Source organism: Pristiophorus japonicus, chromosome 10 (assembly GCF_044704955.1).
Source record: "Pristiophorus japonicus isolate sPriJap1 chromosome 10, sPriJap1.hap1, whole genome shotgun sequence".
In the NCBI taxonomy this organism is placed as follows: Eukaryota; Metazoa; Chordata; class Chondrichthyes; family Pristiophoridae; genus Pristiophorus; species Pristiophorus japonicus.
In genome coordinates this window covers 213,758,034-213,779,385 of record NC_091986.1, presented here as the reverse complement: position 1 = coordinate 213,779,385, position 21,352 = coordinate 213,758,034, and the positions used below count along the sequence as shown (strand labels likewise).

The 21,352-nt window shown below is 47.2% G+C and overlaps 1 protein-coding gene across 1 annotated transcript in view; it reads left to right on the top strand.

Annotated features, from left to right (window-relative positions):
* The window catches only part of myo7aa (myosin VIIAa), a 253,612-nt gene that overhangs the window by 184,795 nt on the left and 47,465 nt on the right, over positions 1 to 21,352 (top strand). The window contains exons 36-40 of the mRNA XM_070892552.1: positions 3,887 to 4,077; positions 10,706 to 10,830; positions 10,972 to 11,129; positions 15,444 to 15,597; positions 20,610 to 20,765. Of these exons, the coding sequence (XP_070748653.1) occupies positions 3,887 to 4,077; positions 10,706 to 10,830; positions 10,972 to 11,129; positions 15,444 to 15,597; positions 20,610 to 20,765 (784 nt within the window). The remainder of the gene's footprint in view (positions 1 to 3,886; positions 4,078 to 10,705; positions 10,831 to 10,971; positions 11,130 to 15,443; positions 15,598 to 20,609; positions 20,766 to 21,352) is intronic.

Genomic DNA, 21,352 nt, shown 5'->3' with positions numbered 1-21,352 from the left:
TTAACCAAGACGACTGGAGACCAGTTCTGCTGTCTGAACATAAGAACATAACAACATAAGAATTAGGAACAGGAGTAGGCCATCTAGCCCCTCGAGCCTGTTCCGCCATTCAACAAGATCATGGCTGATCTGGTCGTGGACTCAGCTCCACTTACCCGCCCTCTCCCCGTAACCCTTAATTCCCTTATTGCTTAAAAATCTATCTATCTTTGACTTGAAAACATTCAATGAGCTAGCCTCAACTGCTTCCTTGGGCAGAGAATTCCACAGATTCACAACCCTCTGGGAGAAGAAATTCCTTCTCAACTCGGTTTTAAATTGGCTCCTCCGTATTTTGAGGCTGTGCCCCCTAGTTCTAGTCTCCCCCACCAATGGAAACAACCTCTCTGCCTCTATCTTGTCTATCCCTTTCATGATTTTAAATGTTTCTATAAGATCACCCCTCATCCTTCTGAACTCCAACGAGTAAAGACCCAGTCTACTCAATCTATCATCATAAGGTAACCCCCTCATTTCTCGAATCAGCCTAGTGAATCGTCTCTGTACCTCTTCCAAAGCTAGTATATCCTTCCTTAAGTAAGGTGACCAAAACTGCATGCTGTACTCCAGGTGCGGCCTTACCAATACCTTATACAGTTGTAGCAGGACCTCCCTGCTTTTGTACTCCATCCCTTTCGCAATGAAGGCCAACATTCCATTTGCCTTCCTGTTTACTTGCTGCACCTGCAAACTAACTTTTTGTGATTCATGCACAAGGACCCCCAGGTCCCTCTGCACCACAGCATGTTGTAATTTCTCCCCATTCAAATAATATTCCTTTTTACTGTTTTTTTTTCCCAAGGTGGATGACCTCACACTTTCCGACATTGTATTCCATCTGCCAAACCTTAACCCATTCGCTTAACCTATCCAAATCTCCTTGCAGCCTCTCTCAGCCCTCTACACAACCTGCTTTCCCACTAATCTTAGTGTCATCTGCAAATTTTGTTGCACTACACTCTGTCCCCTCCTCTAGGTCATCTATGTATATTGTAAACAGTTGTGGTCCCAGCACTGATCCCTGTGGCACACCACTAACCACCGATTTCCAACCCGAAAAGGACCCATTTATCCCGACTCTCTGCTTTCTGTTCGCCAGCCAATTTTCTATCCATGCTAATACATTTCCTCTGACTCCGCATACCTTTATCTTCTGCAGTAACTTTTAGTGTGGCACCTTATCGAATGCCTTTTGGAAATCTAAATACACCACATCCATCGGTACACCTCTATCCACCATGCTCGTTATATCCTAATAGAACTCCAGTAAGTTAGTTACACATGATTTCCCTTTCATGAATCCATGCTGCGTCTGGGCCTAGTTCATGCACACACGCATGCTCCTTCTGTCCTACCTCCTTTCCCAAGGAGCGCTCTCCTTGGGATTCGATGTCACATGCAAGTCACTCTTGCTGCAGCGTTTTATCTCATTGGTGCCTGTCTGCTGTAGTGTAGACACTACAAGTGTTTGACCCCGTGCTGCATCGCCATTATGGTGGCAATCAATCTGTCACAACAATCCGGGGTTTTATGGTCACCGTTACCGATACTAGCGCTTGATTCCTGATTTATTTAATTAACGGAATTTAAATTCCCCCAGCTGCCGTGGTGGGATTTGAACTCGTGTCCAGGCTTCTGGATTACTGGTCCGGTAACCGGAATGGGCCATTCAGCCCCTCGAGCCTGCGGTGCCATTTGATTAGATTGTGGCTGATCTCTCTCTCAACTCTATTTACCCGCCTTGTTTCCATATCCCTTGCCGAACAAGAAAAATCCATCGATCTCAGTTTTGAAACTTTCAATTGAACCCACACCCCCCCCCCCAGCTTCAGCAACTTTCCCAATGTGAGGATGGCTCAGGGCGGTAACTTTGCTTAAGAACCTTCCTGTTGGATGGCATTCCCAAATTGGAGGCTGAGTCCTCTGATCTCCGCTTGGGGTGAACATAGGAATTGGGAGCAGGAGTTGGCCATTAGGCCCCTCGAGCCTGCTCCACCATTCAATAAGATCATGGCTGATTGTCTACCTCAACTCCACTTTCCTGCACTGTCCCCATATCCTATGATTCCCTAAAAATCTAAAATATCTCCATCATCATCATCATCATAGGCGAATGAGGATGACTTGCTTCCACATGAGTTCACAGATGTTTCAATGAACTGCAATTGAGGGGGTGGAAGATGCCTGTGCGTGGATTGTTTAAACGTGGGGTGACCGTTGCACATCAGCCACCACACGGACTTGACAGAGCTAGGCCTTTATCCAGTGGCAAGGGTTAACCAGGACGACTGGAGACCAGCTCTGCTGCACGGACCTAGTGTGCACACATATCACAGTGTGGGCTGGTTCCCCTAGCCCCCCATTTACTGGTGCCCCTCCCCTAGCCCCCCATTTACTGGAGCCCCTCCCCTATCCCCAGCACAAATTTGTTAAGGGAAGGTTGTGTCTGACTAACTTGATTGAACTTTTTGAGAAGGTAACCAGGAGGGTCAATGAGGGTAGTGCGTTTAACGTAGCCTACATGAATACCTGGTGGTCCTTGTGCATGAAACGCAAAAAGTTAGTATGCAGAGACAGCAAGTAATTTGTTTTTGTTGTATTGACACTGCCATATCAAGTACATGCAGTAAATGGGGGGATAGGGGAGGGGCACCAGTAAAAAAATGTATCGATCTCAGTCTTGAATATACTCAAAGGTTCAACCTCCATAGCCCTCTGGGGTAAAGAATTCCAAAGATTCACCACCCTCTGAGTGAAGAAATTTCTCCTCATCTCAGTCCTAAATGACCGACCCCTTATTCTGAGACTGAGACTCCTGGTTCTAGACTCCCCAGCCCAGGGAAACAGCCTTCCTGCATCTACCCTGTCAAGCTTTAAGAATTTTGTATGTTTTAATGAGATCACCTCTCATTCTTCTGAACTCCAGAGAATGCTCAATCTCTCCTCATAGGACAATCTCCCCATCCCAGGAATCAGTCTGGTGAACCTTTGTTGCACTCCCTCAATGGCAAATATCTCCTTCCTTAGGTAAGGAGACCAAAACTGTACACAATACTTCAGGTGTGGTCTCGCCAAGGCCCTATATAATTGCAGGAAGACATCTTTACTCTTATACTCAAATCCTCTTGTAATAAAGGCCAACATACCATTTGCTTTCTTAATTATTTGCTGCACCTGAATGTTAACTTTCAGTGATTAGTGTACAAGAACACCCAGGTCCCTCTGAACACCAACATTTCCCAATCTTTCACCATTTAAAAAATACTCTGCTTTTCTATTTTTCCTACCAAAGTGGATAACTTCCCATTTCTCCACATTATATTCCATTTGCCATGTTCTTGCCCACTCACTTAGCCTGTCTCTATCCCCTTGAAGTCTCTTTGCATCCTCCTCACAACTTACATTTCCACCCAGCTTTGTATCATCAAACTTGGATCTATTACATTTGGTCCCCTCATCTAAATCATTGATCTAGATTGTGAATAGCTGGGGACCAAGCACTGATTCTTGCGGTACCCCACTAGTTACAGCCTGCAAACCCAAAAATGGCCCGTTTATTCCTACTCTCTGTTTTCGGTCCGTTAACCAATCCTCAATCCATGCTAGCATATTACCCCCAATCCCAAGAACCCTAATTTTGTTTAATAACCTCTTGTGTGGCACCTTATCGAATGCCTTCTGAAAATCCAAATACATCATGTCCACTGGTTCCCCCTTATCTATTCTGCTAGTTACAACCTCAAAAAACTCTAAGATTTGTCAAACGTGATTTCCCTTTCATAAATCTGTGTAGACTCTGCCCAATCCTATTATGGTGGGAATACTGACTGGTCTGTTTTTTGCGCAGTTGGCGATGACTTGACGTTTCTCAGCTTCATGAAGGGGGACCTGATCGTTCTGGATCACGACACCGGGGAGCAGGTGATGAACTGTGGCTGGGGTCACGGGATAAACGAAAGGACCAAGCAAAAGGGCGACTTCCCGACCGATTGTGTCTACGTCATGCCTACAGTCACCAAGCCGGCAGCTGAGATTGTGGTAAATTGTTTTTGCGGTACTAATGTGTTAGCTATTGACACATAAAAAAGGTTGGACTTGCACTTAAGTAATTTATTTTCTAATTTATTCGTTCCTGGGACTTGGGCATTGCTGGCAAGGCCAGCATTTATTGCCCATCCCTAATTGCCCTGGACAAGATGGGGGTGAGCCGCTGCAGTCCAGTGGTGAAGGTGCTCCCACCTCATCGGCAGTCTCTCCAAACGAAGATGATTTACTTCCACGCCAAAAAAGTGTCATGCATGTACATGCTGTTTGTAGCCACCAGATGGCGACATTGTTGGAGGCTACTGAGCAGCACGCACACGGTGCTGTTCTGGTATAAAAGGCCAGCCATTTTGTGAGTCAGACACTTTGGGACTAAATAAAGCACAGGCAAGGTCGTACCTTGTTTAGTTAAATAGTACTCAGTTTGAATGTTTATTGTATACTTAACAAAAAGGATGAGTTCACAGGTGTTTCTATAGAAACATAGAAAATAGGTGCAGGAGTAGGCCATTCGGCCCTTCTAGCCTGCACCGCCATTCAATGAGTTCATGGCTGAACATTCAACTTCAGTACCCCATTCCTGCTTTCTCGCCATACCCCTTGATCCCCCTAGTAGTAAGGACCTCATCTAACTCCTTTTTGAATATATTTAGTGAATTGGCCTCAACAATTTTCTGTGGTAGAGAATTCCACAGGTTCACCACTCTCTGGGTGAAGAAGTTCCTCCACATCTCGGTCCTAAATGGCTTACCCCTTATCCTTAGACTGTGACCTCTGGTTCTGGACTTCCCCAACATTGGGAACATTCTTCCTGCATCCAACCTGTCTAACCCCGTCAGAATTTTAAATGTTTCTATGAGGTCCCCTCTTATTCTTCTGAACTCCAGTGAATACAAGCCCAGTTGATCCAGTCTTTCTTGATAGGTCAGTCCCGCCATCCCGGGAATCAGTCTGGTGAACCTTCGCTGCACTCCCTCAATAGCAAGAATGTCCTTCCTCAGGTTAGGAGACCAAAACTGTACACAATACTCCAGGTGTGGCCTCACCAATGCCCTGTACAACTGTAGCAACACCTCCCTGCCCCTGTACTCAAATCCCCTTGCTATGAAGGCCAACATGCCATTTGCTTTCTTAACCGCCTGCTGCACCTGCATGCCAACCTTCAATGACTGATGTACCATGACACCCAGGTCTCTTTGCACCTCCCCTTTTCCTAATCTGTCACCATTCAGATAATAGTCTGTCTCTCTGTTTTTACCACCAAAGTGGATAACCTCACATTTATCCACATTATACTTCATCTGCCATGCATTTGCCCACTCACCTAACCTATCCAAGTCGCTCTGCAGCCTCACAGCATCCTCCTCGCAGCTCACACTGCCACCCAACTTAGTGTCATCCGCAAATTTGGAGATACTACATTTAATCCCCTCATCTAAATCATTAATGTACAGTGTAAACAGCTGGGGCCCCAGCACAGAACCTTGCGGTACCCCACTAGTCACTGCCTGCCATTCTGAAAAGTACCCATTTACTCCTACTCTTTGCTTCCTGTCTGACAACCAGTTCTCAATCCATGTCAGCACACTACCCCCAATCCCATGTGCTCTAACTTTGCACATCAATCTCTTGTGTGGGACCTTGTCGAACGCCTTATGAAGGACATGAATTACATCCTGAAGGGTGGAAGATGCCTGTGCGTGGAGTTTTTTAACGTGGAGTGGCCGTTGCACACCAGCCACCACACGGGCTTGACAGAGCTAGGTCTTGGTCCAGTGGCAAGGATTACCCAAGACAACTGGAGACCTGCTCTGCTGCACAGACCTAGTGCGCGCACACATCGCAGTGTGGGCTGGTCCGTGCTGCCCCTGGGCCCCTGGCCCCGATCCCGTCCTTCTACAATCTCTCGCCGCTCCTTCGCCCCGACTTCGCCGCTCCTGCTGTACCTGCCCACGCTCCAATCACCAACCTGGACCTTGATGACATCACTCTTCACTGCCGTCACCCACCTGGAGTGGCAGGCCGCTATGCTGCTTCCAGGCTGCTCGCCACTCCTTTTATGGCCCCAACCTGCCGCTGGTGTTCTCACGCAGGTCGGGGCCGCCCACAGTGACTTAATCGCAGCGGTTTGGTCCAGAGAGTGGCCATTTCAGAGGGCAGTTAAGAGTCAACCACATTGCTGTGGGTCTGGAGTCACAAATAGGCAGATTTCCTTCTCTGGAGAAAATGAGTGAACCAGTTGGATATTTCCAACAATCCAGTAGGATGGTCACCATTACTGATGCTCGCTTTTTAAAATTAAACAGAAAGTAAATTCCTCAGCTGCCGGGGTGGGATGTGAACTTGAGTCTCTGGCTCATTAGTCCAGGCGTCTGGATTACTCGTCCCGTAACATAACCATTGTGCTACTGTACCATATAGAGGCTTATCGGATCCCCTGGACATCCCAAAGTGCTCCACTTTACTTTTGAAGTGTGATCGGTTATGCAGCAAATGTGGCAACTATTGTGCACACAGCAAGATCCAAACATGGCACATATGTTGCATGACCCTTGGCCTATTTTTGGTGGTGTTGATCGAGGGAGGATTGTTGGCCAGGACACTGGGGAGACCTCGCTGCTCTAAATATTATAAGGTATATTATTAGGCAGTCCCTCGGGGTCGAGGATGACCTGCTTCCACACTAAAACATGATTTCTCGATTGTTTCCATGAGGGACCTGATGTTCCAGGTCCCGAACTTCATTCTGAAGGGCGGAAGAAGCCTTGTGCGTGAGTTGTTTTAACACACCAGACACCACACGGGCTTGACAGAGCAAGGTCTGGTCCAGTGGCAGGGGATCCAAGACGACTGGAGACCAAGCTCTGCTCCTACTGTCACTGGGATTCATAGGACACAGTGTGGGCCTCACGGCCTCCTGCTGGCCGGTGCTGCACCTGCTCCGGGCCCCGACTTCTCTTCCCCCCCCCCCCCCCCAGGCCCCGACCTCTCTCGCCCCCCCCCACCCAGGCCCCGATCGCCGCTCCCCGGGGCCTCGATCCCGCTGCTGCTCCTTCCCTTGTGTCGTGACCGTGCCGCTGGTCTTGTCCACGCTCCAATTAGCAACCTGGACTACAGTGACATCGATCCAGTCGCCCTCCTCGATTCCATCGCCCTCCTAGTACGACCCGGGCCGCCTCCTGCGATGGTTACCGACGGTGTTTCCTCGCAGGTCGGCGCGCCGGCTCCTGGAGCGCTCCTGCTTTCATCAAATAGTGCCGCGGCATCTGTTAACATCCACAGACACAGTCACAGACCGCCTTGGTGTAATGCCTGAGACTTAACACAGCACGGCACTGGCCTTTGAGTCCAGCTTCGGTGCTGAGTTCTGGAGCGGGGCTTGAATCCATAACCTGTGACTCGAGCATGATTGAGATGAGCTAACAACTTGGATTTCTACAGTTGATTTGTGTGTGTGTGTGTGTGTGTGTATATATTTAAGAGGATATTTACATAGATATTTATGTGTAAAAATATATATATTTGCGCACATATATATATTTATATAGATATTTGTGTTTTTTAAATATTTTTTAAATATATATTTTCATATATTTTTTATTATACTTATGTATATGTATTTTTATATATTGTTTTTTTATATAAATTTTTTTATTTATAAATAAATATATTTTTTTTTATATATGGGATAAACTTGGATCATCAATGGGTAAATCTGCTGCAAGCTGTGACCAGGAGGAGCTCACAGAACTACTGCACGGTGTATGGTGTGGTACAGATCTGCAAGACTCCAGGGTCAGTCTCCCCTCTGACCCGGGGGTGGTGGGGGAGGGAGGCTACCACTGGGATACCCACTCCCAATCACTATCCAGCAACAACTGCTGGTAAGAAAAAAAGCATCTGTGTGGACATCGGGTTGAGAACAGGGTTGGGACTTGGCTGTGATTCCACCACAGCTGAATAGCCAATTGATGTTCATGGCCCAGGCTCTCTCATGCCTAGTGTCCAAGAGCATTCGGATGTATAATCCTAATCCCCTGGAGGAATTAATAATGGGGAACAGGGAAATGGCAGAGACTTTGAACAAATATTTTGTATCGGTATTCACGGTAGAAGACACTAAAAACATCCCAATAGTGGATAATCAAGGGGCTATAGGGAGGGAGGAACTTAATACAATTATTATCACCAAAGAAGTAGTACTCGGTAAAATAATGGGACTAAAGGTGGACAAGTCCCCTGGACTTGATGGCTTACATCCTAGGGTCTTAAAAGAAGTGGCTGCAGAGATAGTGGATGCATAGATTGTAATCTACCACAATTCCCTGGATTCTGGGGAGGTCCCAGTGGATTGGAAAACTGCAAATGTAACACCCCTATTTTAAAAAAAAAAAATGGAGGCAGACAGAAAGCAGGAAACTATAGACCAGTTAGCCTAACATCTGTCATTAGAAAAGTGCTGGAGTCTATTATTAAGGAAGCAGTAGTGGGACATTTGGAAAAGAATAATTCAATCAAGCAGAGTCAGCATGGTTTTATGAAAGGGAAATCATTTTTGATAAATTTGTTGGAGTTCTTTGAGGATGTAACGAGCAGGGTGGATAAGGGGGAACCAGTGGATGTGATGTATTTGGATTTCCAGAAGGTGCCACATAAAAGGTCACTGCACAAGATAAAAGTTCACGAGATTGGGGGTAATATATTAGCACGGATAGAGGACTGGCTAACTAACAGAAAACAGAGAGTTGGGATAAATGGGTCATTTTCCGGTTGGCAAACAGTGACTCGTGGGGTGCCGCAGGGATCGGTGCTGGGTCCTCAACTATTTATATATTAATGACTTGGAGGAAGGGACCGAGTGTAATGTAGCCAAGTTTGCTGATGATACAAAGATGGGTGGGAAAGCAAATTGTGAGGAGGACACAAAAAATCTGCAAAGGGATATAGACAGGTTAAGTGAGTGGGCAAAAATTTGGTAGATGGAGTATAATGTGGGAAAATGTGAGGTTATCCACTTTGACAGAAAAAATAGAAAAGCAAATTATAATTTAAATGGAGAAAAATTGCCAAGTACTGCAGTACAGAGGAACCTGGGGGTTCTTGTGCATGAAACACAAAAAGTTATTATGCAGGTACAGCAAGTAATCTGGAAGGCAAATGGAATGTTGGCCTTTATTGCAAGGGGGATGGAGTATAAAAGCAGAGAAGTCCTGCTACAACTGTACAGGGTATTGGTGAGGCCACACCTGGAGTACTGCGTACAGTTTTGATCTCCGTATTTAGGGAAGGATATACTTGCATTGGCGGCTGTTCAGAAGGTTCACTAGGTTGATTCTGGAGATGAGGGGGTTGATTTATGAAGATAGGTTGAGTAGGTTGGTCCTATATTGGCATTCAGAAGAATGAGAGGTGATCTTATTGAAACACATATGATAATGAGGGGGCTCGACAATGGATGCAGAGAGGATATTTCCACTCATCGGGGAAACTAAAACTAGGGGACATAGTCTCAGAATAAGGGGCCACCTATTTAAAACTGAAATGAGGAGGAATTTCTTCTCTGAGGGTTGTAAATCTGGTTGGGCCAAATGGCCTGTTTCTCTGCCGCATATTTTCTGTGATCCAATTGTAGTGCCCCACGGTTACTACGCTTCAAAAATATTTCCTTGGCAGTAAAGCGCCTTGCTTGGGCCGTCCAGTTGTCGTGTCACCTGCTGTACAAATGCAAGTCTTTTTCATTTGCTGCCCTGGCTAAGATGAGAGAAACTGGTTTGAAAATCATGGCTGGAACTGTTCCTGAGCCATCTGAATCGTAGAATCTTGCAGCCCAGTAGGTGGCCATTCGGCCCATCGTGCTGTGCTGCTTCTATGAAAGAGCTGCCCGATTAGCCCCACTCCCTTACTCTTTCCCCACTGCCTTGCAAATTATTCCTTTTTAATTATACATCCAATTCCCTTTTAAACGTTATTATTGAATCTGCTTCCAACACCCTCTTCAGGCAGTGCGTTTCAGATCATCATAACTCACTACATAAAACAAAATGCTCCTTGTAAAGTCCTGTCCCCTCAGTACAGATTTACACGAGACATGTCGTGAAGTCAAGGTCACTCTAGACCTGCACCTTTATTTCACAGCTCTGGAATGCTGCACTTGCCTGAGACCTGTCCTTATATACCTGTCTCTTGCAAGTGCACCCCTGGTGGTAAGGTATGCTGGTGGTTACAGGTCATATCTTATTACAGTCATGTATAGCACGTTAGGATACAGTTATATATAATAATGTAAGATACATGACACTCCTTGTCTTCCCTCTTGTTCTTTTGCAATGATCTTAAATGTGTGTCCTTTGGTTACCGACCCTCCTGCCATTGGAAACAGTTTAAGAACTGGGCCACCTTCTTGAACATAAGAACGTAAGAAAGAGGAGCAGGCCATATGGCCACTCGAGCCTGCTCCGCCATTTCATAAGATCATGGCTGATCTGATCTTGGCCTCAGTCACTTTCCTGCCCGTTTCTCCTTACTTACTCTGTCAAAGCCCTTCATAAATTTTGAACACCTCGTTCAAATCTTCCCTTAAAAAGAATCCCAGCAAGTAAATTCTTCTTTACTTGTCTTCCAGTGCTTGGTTACCATGACGCCAGGTCAGAGACAAGAAGCTATCAAGACATCCCAACTTTCCATAACAGATTTGGAGGAGAAGGTCAAGCCTTACACGCTGGAAGAGTTCTCGTATGACTACTTCCGGTAGGTCATCTTATCTGATAACGTGGGCAAGGTCTGGGGGTAGAGGGAGGGGGTGAGAGAGAAAGACACTGGCGCCATTCCATGGCACTGTTTAATTAGAGCTTCGTAATAAATGTTCCTGATACTTTTCTTACATTCTAGACCACCTCCAAAACACACCTTGAGCCGGGTGATGATCACAAAGAATCGTGGGAAAGACAAAATGTGGTCTTGTACTCGGGAGCCAATCAAACAGCCTCTACTGAAGAAGCTGTTGACCAATGAGGAGCTGTCTCAAGAATCCTGCCTGGTGTTTATCGATATCCTTTTTGCATTTACCTACCAGGGAATGGGATAGACTGGAGATGCTGGGCTTGTTCTCCTTAGAGCAGAGAAGGCTGAGAAGAGATTTGATAGAGGTGTTCAAAATCATGATGGGGTCTAGACCGAGCAGATAGAGAGAGAAACTGTTCCCATTGGGGGAAGGGTTGAGAATTAGAGGACACCAATTCAAGGTGATTGGCAAACGAACCAAACTCAACCTGAGGGAAAACTTTTTTTTACGCAGCGAGTGGTTAGGATCTGGAATGCGCTGCCTGAGAGTGCGCTGGAGGCAGACTCAATCGTGGCTTTCAAAAGGGAAGTATCTGAAGGAAATAAATTTTCACGGCTACGGGGAAAGGGCGGGGGGAGTGGGACTAGCTGTGAGGTGTTCCTGCAGAGAGCCGGCACGGGCTCGACGGGCCGAATGGCCGCCTTCTGTGCTGTTAACCTTCTATGATTCTACGAAATACTGACCCAGTACAAAAGAAAAGGTTTGGCCCGTAATTTGCAGTCAGCAGCGAAGCAAAGACGATCGCCTCTGGCCCCGAAGTAAGCTTCCCACACAGTTCTCGCGATCTCCGTGGCGTAAGGTTCCATCTTTACCGACGTTCAGTTGAAATCGGCGCAGTTTAGTGGGAACTCCATAGTACAAGCTGTCTAAGCGACCAATCACAATGCAGAATTCTCACCGGCCAAGAAAATGAGTAAGCTCCATTTAGTCTAACTTTTTAAAAAAAAATGTTAGAGAGCAAAACAAAGATTGGGGCGCTCGTATTGGGAAAAGGAAATAAAAATGTACAAACTTTTAAAAAAAAATTACTGTTTCTTAATTTTAATTTATATTAAAATGGAAACATTTGATCCTTTACAAAATTAAAATCATTTTTTCAGGGCCACAACCTTTGTTTAGCAGTCAATACGCTGTTTAAAACCCCAGTTACACTGAATCCAAAAGGATCTAACATGTAATGGGATATTTAACCGCGATATTACTGTAGAAAAGCCCAAGTTTGTCAGTTTCATAAATTTTGCTGATTACCAGCTATGGGTTTGGTGGGGGGGGGGCAGGGCGACGGGGTGGTCACATGACAGCCAGTGTCAGCCAGTGTGAATGATATACCACAACCTCAGGATTTGTGCTAAAACTGGAAGTTGCGGTCAGTTTCAAAAGGGTAATGACAGTGAACGCTGTTGGTTTGCTTCTTATTCCAGGGATGAGGGACTTCAGATATGTGTGGAGACTGGAGAAGTTGGGATTTTTCTCCTTGGAGTAGAGAAGATTAAAAGGAGGTTAAATAGAGACATTTAAAATTCTGAGCTGTTTTGCTAAAGTAGACGGAGAAACTCTTTCCATTGGCGGTAATCAGAGGACACAGATTTGAGGCAATTGCCACAGGAACCAGGTGGGAGAGATGGCTTGTATTTTAAACTGGTCCAAACCCCAAGAGATGACGATTGTATTTGTAATATCGGTCAGATCCCATCTGGAGTTTTGGGCACTGCGCCTCAGGAAGGAGCAATTGGCCTTTGAGGGGGTGAAGCACAAATTCACCAGCGAGATACTGGAGTTTAGAGGGTTAAATTATTGCATAAACTTGGCATATATTCCCTTGAGTTTAAAAGATAAAGGAGGTGATCTGATCGGAATGTTAAAAGGATTCGATGGGTTAGATACGCAGAAACTATTTACACTGGTGAGGGAATCCAGAATGATGGGGGCATGATCTTAAAATTAGGCCTAGGCCATTTAAGAGAGATTCAGGAATCACTTATTCACACAAAGGGCAGTAAAAACCTGGGATTCTCTCCCCAAAGGGCTGTGGGTGCTGGGACAATTGGAGCTTTCAAAACTGAGATAGATAGATTTTTATTAGAACATGACATAAGAACTAGGAGCAGGAGTAGGCCATTCGGCCCCTCGAGCCTGCTCCGCCATTCAATGAGATCATGGCTGATCTTCGACCTCAACTCCACTTTCCTGCACTGTCCCCATATCCCTTGATTCCCTTAATATCCAAAAATCTATCGATCGCCTGTCTTGAATATACTCAAAGACTGAGCCTTCACGGCCCTCTGGGGTGGAGAATGCCAAAGATTCACCCACCCTCTGAGTGAAGAAATTCCTCCTCATCTCAGTCCTAAATGGCTGACCCCTTATCCTGAGACTGTGACCCCCTGGTGCTAGACTCCCCAGCCAGGGGGAAACACCCTCCCTGCATCTACCCTGTCAAGCCCTGTAAGAATTTTGTATGTTTCAATGAGATCACACCTCATTCTGCTAAACTCCAGCAAATATAGGCCTAGTCTACTCACAGGACAAGGATAGCGAGGGTTCTGGAGCAAAGGTGGGTAAATGGAGTTCAGCTACAGATCAGCCATGATCTAATTGAATGGCGGAGCAGGCTTGAGGGGCTGAATAGCCTCCTCCTGCTCCTGTGAACTTATCTTCTCTAGAGATAATGACTACGTAACAATGATCTCGTGAAGCACTTTGGGACATCCGAGTGAAGCGATTAGATACTATCTAGATGGAAATTCATGACAAACCAGTGTTTGGTCATCCAGTTGATTTACTTATGAGCAGAGTGGAACTATGACCCAGTTTTCTGCTTCTCGGTAACTCCCACCATGATGCTTGTTGACTGTTTGTTTGTAGGCAGTGGCTCAGTGGGTAGCACCCTCACCTCTGAGTCAGAGGTTGTGGGTTCAAGTCCCGCACATAAATCTAGGCTGATGCTCCAGTGCAGTGCTGAGAGAGCACCGCACTGTCGGAGGTGCCGTCTTTTGGATGAGGCGTTAAACCGGGGCCCGGTGCCCTGGCCCAATATTTATCCCTCAACCAACATAGTTAAAAACAGATTATCTGGTCATTATCACATTGCTGTTTGTGGGAGCTTGCTGTGTCCAAATTGACTGCTGCGTTTCCCACGTTGCAACAGTGACTACACTCCAAAGCGGCTTCAATGGCTGTAAAGCTGTTTTGTGATGTCCCGAGGTTGTGCAAGAACATAAGAAATAGGAACAGGAGTAGGCCATTCGGCCCCTTAAGCCTGCTCCGCCATTTAATACGATCATGGCTGATCCGATCATAGACTCAGGTCCACTTCCCTGTCTGCTCTCCATAACCCCTTATTCCCTTGTTATTTCTGTCTATTTCTGCCTTAAATTTATTCAATGTCCCAGCTTCCACAGCTCTCTGTGACAGTGAATTCCACAGATCCACAACCCTAGGAAGAAATTTCTCCTCATCTCAGTTTTAAATGGGCGGCCCCTTATTCTAAGATTATGCCTTTGACTTCTATCAATGGAAACATCCTCACTGCATCCACCTTGTCAAGCCCCCTCATAATCTTATACGTTTCGATAAGATCACCTCTCATTCTTCTGAATTCCAGTGACTAGAGGCCCAACCTTTCCTCATAAGTCAACCCCCTCATCTCTGGAATCAACCTAGTGAACCTTCTCTGAACTGCCTCCAAAGCAAGTATATCCTTTTGTAAATATGGAAACCAAAACTACATGCAGTACTCCAGGTGTGACCTCACCAATACCCTGTATAACAGTAGCAAGACTTCCCTGCTTTTATACTCCATCCCCTTTGCAATAAAGGCCAAGATTCCATTGACCTTCCTGATCACTTGCTGTACCTGCATACTATCATTTTGTGTTTCATGCACAAGTACCCCCAGGTCCCGCTGTACTGCAGCACTTTGCAATCTTTCTCCATTTAAATAATAACTTGCTCTTTGATTTTTTTTCTGCCAACTTTCCAACATATACTCCATCTGCCAAATTTTTGCCCACTCACTTAGCCTGTCTATGTCCTTTTGCAGATTTTGTGTGTCCTCCTCACACATTGCTTTTCCTCCCATCTTTGTATCATCAGCAAACTTGGCTACGTTACACTCAGTCCCTTCATCCAAGTCGTTAATATAGATTGTAAATAGTTGGGGTCCCAGCACTGATCCCTGCGGCACCCCACTGGTTACTGATTGCCAACCAGAGAATGAACCATTTATCCCGACTCTCTGTTCATTAGCCAATCCTCTATCCATGCTAATATATTACCCCAACCCCGTGAACTTTTATCTTGTGCAGTAACCTTTTATGTGGCACCTTGTCAAATACCTTGAAGTCCAAATACACCATATCCACTGGTTCCCCTTTATCCACCCTGTTTGTTACATCCTCAAAGAACTCCAGCAAATTTGTCAAACATGACTTCCCTGTCATAACTCCATGCTGACTCTGCCTGTCCGAAGGCGCTATATAAATCCAAGTTCCACCTTGCCTTGACTCCCAGCCAGCACCTGTCATGAAGTACATGGGAGACTACCCCTCCAAGCGAATGCGGACCGTGAACGAACTGACCGACCAGATATTCGAAGGTTCCTTGAAGGGGGAGCCGATGAAGGACGAGATTTATTGCCAGGTCCTTAAGCAGCTCACCGATAACCACGTCAAGTAAGTCTCATCGTCCAATCGGCTGCTTTTTGGTGAAATGAGAACTGCCTTGAGTTGCGTAAAGACTAAAGGGTCGAAATTCGGTTGTGGACACCGCTCGTTACCGTGGGCGGCAAACGCCTACGTCACTAAGCAGCGTTCCCGCCCCGGCTTAAATTGAGTCGGCTCTTTGACAGAGGCGCCAAGAGGCAAAGCTGTGCTGGCTAACGCCACCTGCGTGGTGACGTCATCCAGCATGCAGCGCCTCTATCGCGATATTTGCTTTGTACGGCTGCCGTACAGCCTGAAAAAAAAAAGTGGTGGTTAAAGAGTGATTCTCGGGCGGAACCACCCAGAAATGAAGATAGGTTTGTCTCTTCATTTATTTCTGCATGTTTTCATTAGTTTTAAGAGTGGGGAAGTGTGTGTGTGTGTGTGTGTGGATCGGAGAAGTTTAAGTCCTTTTTTTTTTTTTCCCCTCCCGTTTTTCATCCAGCAGGACGGCAGCCTCCCGTCAGGAATTCAGTCGGCCTCCTGAACTTCCGCCCCGTTGGTGTTGAGGACGAGTGTGCAACGTCACTTTTTAGCGCTGCGCTCTCATCTTTTGGAGCTAAAACTGAATTTCGCAATTTGAGCCTGCACCTAACACTCGGCGGTAAAATCGGCACTCCGGCGGTGACACCGCCTCAAAAATGGCCATAACCAATTTTGACCCTTAATAATAAAAGTTTATTTAAATATATTGGATTTGGTTAGACCGCACTTGGAGTACTGTGAACGGCTCTGATCGCCATATTATAAAAAAAGGATGTAGAGGCAATGGAGAGGGTGCAAAAAAAGATTTACAGAACCGAGAGGTGATGACCCATCAGGAAAGGATGAACACGCTGGGTCTCTTCTCTTGAAAAGAGAAGATTGAGGGGTGACCTGATAGCGGATTTTAAACTTAAGAAAGGTTTTGATCGAGCAGATACAGACGGGGGGAAAAATTGAGTATTGCCCCATTTGGGGGCAGTGACACTCTGGAGGCGCGAGACTTGGCGGCAGGCGCGGAAGCCCCGCCCCCCCCTTCCTAGCCCCCCCCCCACGCGAGAAATGCGGGTCACCTCCCCCGGAAGGAAGTGGAGCGCAAATGATTTGAATGTCTAGCCCAGAGAGAGTGTTTTTATTTCCACTTGTGGGAGAAGAGCAAAACTGAAGGCCATCAATGTAAGATGGTCACCAAGAAATCCAATAGGGAATTCAGAAGAAACTTCTTTACCCAGAGAGCGGCGAGAATGTGGAACTCGCTGCCACAGGGAGAGGTTGAAGCGAATAGTACAGGTGCCTCGAAGGGGTGGATTAGACAAGCATATGAGGGAGAAGGAAATAGAAGGTTATGCTAATAGATTTAGATGGGGAAAGATCGGAGGAGGCTCGAGTGGAGCATAAACGCCGGCGTGGACTGGTTGGGCCAAATGGCCTGTTTCTGTGCCGTATATCCCATGTAATTCTGTGTATAGTAAGATTAGGAGAGTGGCTGAGGAAGATGCGAGTCCTTTAAAGACCGGCGCAGGTGATGCTGTGATAGAAAGTCAGCAATGACAGAGTTATTAAATGAGTGCTTTGTGTCTGTTTTCAGAGTAGAGGAAGAGGATAAAATACCCGTGGTGGGAGGGAAACCGGAAATAAATCAAGGAGAGGAACTTATTGGATTCAGTAGAAGTTACAAAATGGCAATGGGGACAATAATTACGGTTGCTAAATCTCCAGCACCTGATGGTTTCCACCCCAGGGTATTAAAGAAGTCGGTGAGGGGATTGTAGATGCACGAGTCATAAACTTTCAAAGCTCTCCTGATTCAGGGACTGTGCTGTTAATTGAATGACGGAGCAGATCTGAGTAGCTGAACAGCTTCTAATGTTCCTATGCTGCAAAAATGCTGGATTTGTGCATTTTCGTTTTGTAAATTGAAGTGAAATGCGTTGATCAAACTGAGGATAACATATTTGAAGTCGGGCTCTTGTGTTTACTGCATCCTTGGGTGAAAGTCCATCTTTTAGTTGTATTTTTGTCTTCCTCGTTGGGTCTTGTGCACCATCTCTAGTCAAGAGGCAAGGGTAGACAACATCTGTATATGCTTTGGTGTCAAAGGCCTTTGTGACGTCAAAGAAAACCATGTACAAGGGTTGGTCTGTTCCTGCATTTCTCTTGCAGTTGTCATGCCGTGAAGATCATGTTCGTTGTATCCCGTAGCAGACGGAATCCGCATTGTGACTCCGAGAGGAGCTCCTCAGCCATAGGGAGAAGACGGTTGAGGAGGATTCTAGCGATGACTTTCCCAGTGGCTAACAACGGAGATTCCTCTGTAGTTACCGCAATCGAACTTGTCTCCTTTTTTAAAGATGGTCACGATTAGGGCATCCGTTGGCCGGACCACATTGTCTGCATGCCTCACACAAGACTCCCAAAGCAAGCGCTCTACTTGGAACTTCTACACAGCAAGCGAGACTCGGGTGGGCAGAGGAAACGTTTCAAGGACACCCTCAAAGCCTCCTTGATAAAAATGCAACATCCCCACCCACACCTGAGAGTCCCTGGCCAAAGACCGCCCTAAGTGGAGGAAGAACATCCGGGAGAGCGCTGAGCACCTCGAGTCTCGTCGCCGAGAGCATGCAGAAAGCAAGCGCAGGCAGCGGAAGGAGCGTGCGGTAAACCAGACTCCCCACCCACCCTTTCCTTCAACCACTGTCTGTCCCACCCGTGACAGAGACTATAATTCCCATATTGGACTTTTCAGTCACCTGAGAACTCACTTTTCGAGTGGAAGCAAGTCTTCCTCGATTCCGAGGGACTGCCTATGATGATGATGCTTTGGTCTACTCCTTCTTGAAACCAGCCACTCAGAGGGACTTGAAGTTACTTCTGTTCCTGAATTCTGTGTACACAATTATGGGTGTTAAGTCGTTGTTTCACAACCTCCCCCTCCCGAGATTGTTCTCTCGCTCGCTCGCTCGCTCGCTCTCTCGCTCGCTCTCTGAAGCGCTGTAGTCCTTGTGGTGATGGAGTTCCCATGATGGTAGGGAGGGAACTCCAGGACATTGACCCAGCGGTTACTTTTATTTGCTCACGGGATGTGGGTGTCGCTGGCAAGACTCGCATTTATTGCCCATCCCTAATTGCCCTCGAAGGAGGTGGTGAGCCGCATTTTCAGAGGGCAGTTAATAGTCAACAACATCGCTGTGCGCCCGGAGTCACATGTCGGCCAGACTGGGTAAGGACAGCAGATTTCCCTCCCTAAAGGACATTAGTGAACCAGATGGGTTTTTACGACAATCCGGTAGTTTCATGGTCACCATTACTGAGTGTTTTGTTCATCATCATCATAAGCAATTCCCCAAAATCGAGGAAGACTTGCTTCCACTCTAAAAGTGAGTTCTCAGGTGACTGAACAGTCCAATACGGGAATTACAGTCTCTGTCACAGGTGGGACAGACAGTGGTTGAAGGAAAGGGTGGGTGGGGAGTCTGGTTTGCCGCACGCTCCTTCCGCTGCCTGCGTTTGATTTCTGCATGCTCTCGGCGACGAGACTCGAGGTGCTCAGCGCCCTCCCGGATGCTCTTCCTCCACTTAGGGCGGCCTTTGGCCAGGGACTCCCAGGTGTCGGTGGGGATGTTGCACTTTATCAAGGAGGCTTTGAGGGTGTCCTTGAAATGGTTCCTCTGCTCACCTGGGGCTCGCTTGCCGTGTAGGAGTTCCGTGTAGAGCGCTTGCTTTGGGAGTCTCGTGTTGGGCATGCGGACTATGTGGCCTGCTCAGCGGAGCTGGTCGAGTGTGGTCAGTGCTTCGATGAGGATGTTGTTGGCCTTTGATGGCAGAGTTTTGTGATGCAGTTGAGAGTTGGTCAGTGGGACAACTTTGGCTCAGTGTGTAGCTAAGGGGTCAGTGTACACGCTGCTTATGTACTTGATGCAGGAGTGCAGTGACTGCTACAGGGCTTTAAAGGTCAGGAATAGGAGAGAAAATAAATGGAAGAGGGAGATTCTCTAGAGTAATTTATATGCGAAGATAGTTGGTGATTGGATTGACGAGTCTGGCTCGGAGGACATCAACACTTACAGTGGGGCGCGTGGTGGGGACACTGCTCACTTTTTGCAACCACATGGGACATTGCAACCCATGTTAGCTACCCAACCTGCACCGAGAATGAAACCTATCTGGGCAGAGCGCGGGGATTGACCCCGGGATCATCTTTGGAGATAAAGACTTTGGCAGGGGAGGAGTGAGGTGAGCTGGGGGGAGCACGGGTGGAAGAAAGATTAGCAGTCAGGAAATCCTGATAACACATTTCCCTCTGTGCTGCTGAATCGAATGGCAGGAATTGCTGACCATTTTTCGTGGAGTGGAGTGTCCAGAGAGATTGTGGGTCGGAGAAGTAGTTTGGAGGGGATGGGGTGTCCGTTTGCCGGGGAGGTTAACGGTAGCTTGGTGGGCAAGGGGGGTGGGGGGCAGCACTCCTGCTCCTCCTGACCCACAAATCGTGTTGGAAAGGCACTTGATGTTCCATCCACCAGTCGTCTTTCCCCTTTCCCCCCTCCCCCTCCTCAGCTGCCGGGTTTCCCGAGGCCTGGGAAACCCGGCAGGTCCGTATTGAAGCTGGAACAGAGTTAGAATCTTGGTCGCGAAGCCCCATTAAATTGGTCAGGTTTGGAGCAGGTTCAAAATGTTTTAATTCCCACCCAACCCAAATCCACCCTGACTTTGGGGGTTAAAATTGCCCTGATTTTACCTCCGAGCTGTTGACTGTAGGCTTTTCTTTCAACTATTGACTGCATTAATTTCCATCGCCGCTCTTAAAAGGGCAATATTGACCTGGTTATTGACGCGGCTATGTGTAAATACATCTTGTGACCAGGTCAGTTGCTGCATGACCTGACCTGACCTGACCTGACCTGAGTCCCGCCCCTTCCCTTCCCAAGTTGCTGCTGATATTTTGTCCCCAGTTTAGCTGCTATTTGTGACTCACTGATGGGTCCGTTGTTTTTTTCCGTTAGGTATAGTGAGGAGAAAGGCTGGGAGCTGCTCTGGCTGTGTACGGGCCTCTTCCCACCCAGCAATGTCCTCTTGCCTCATGTCCAGAGATTCCTACAATCGCGGAAAAGCCACATGCTCGCTCCTGACTGCATGCATCGACTCCAGAAAGCACTCCGGTAGGAACAATCCCTCATCGTAGACCCAGAGTCTTTCTCTTGTGATTTGGCTGGGTAAAGTATGTTCCATCCATCTTTTTCTCTCTCTCTCTCTCTCTCTCTCTCTCTCTCTCCTATCTCCTCTCTCTCTCCTATCCCTCTCTCCCCCCTCCCCCCTCCCCCCTCTCTCCCTCCCCCCCTCTCTCTCTCTCTCTCTCTCTCTCTCTCCCCCCCCTCTCCTCTTCTCTCCTCTCTCTCCCCCTCTCTCCCCTCCTCTCCTCTCTTCCCCCCTCTCTCCTCTCTCCTATCTCCTCTCTCCACCTCTCTCCTCTCTCCTATCTCCTCTCTCCACCTCTCTCCACTCTCCTATCTCCTCTCTCTCCCCTCTCTCCTATCTCCCTCTCTCCCCTCTCTCCTATCTCCTCTCTCTCCCCCTCTCTCCTATCTCTCCTATCTCCTCTCTCTCCCCCTCTCTCCTATCTCCTCTCTCTCCCCCTCTCTCCTCTCTCTCTCTCTCCCCCTCTCTCCTCTCTCCTCTCTCTCCCCCTCTCTCCTATCTCTCTCTCTCCCCTCTCTCCTATCTCCTCTCTCTCCCCCTCTCTCCCTAT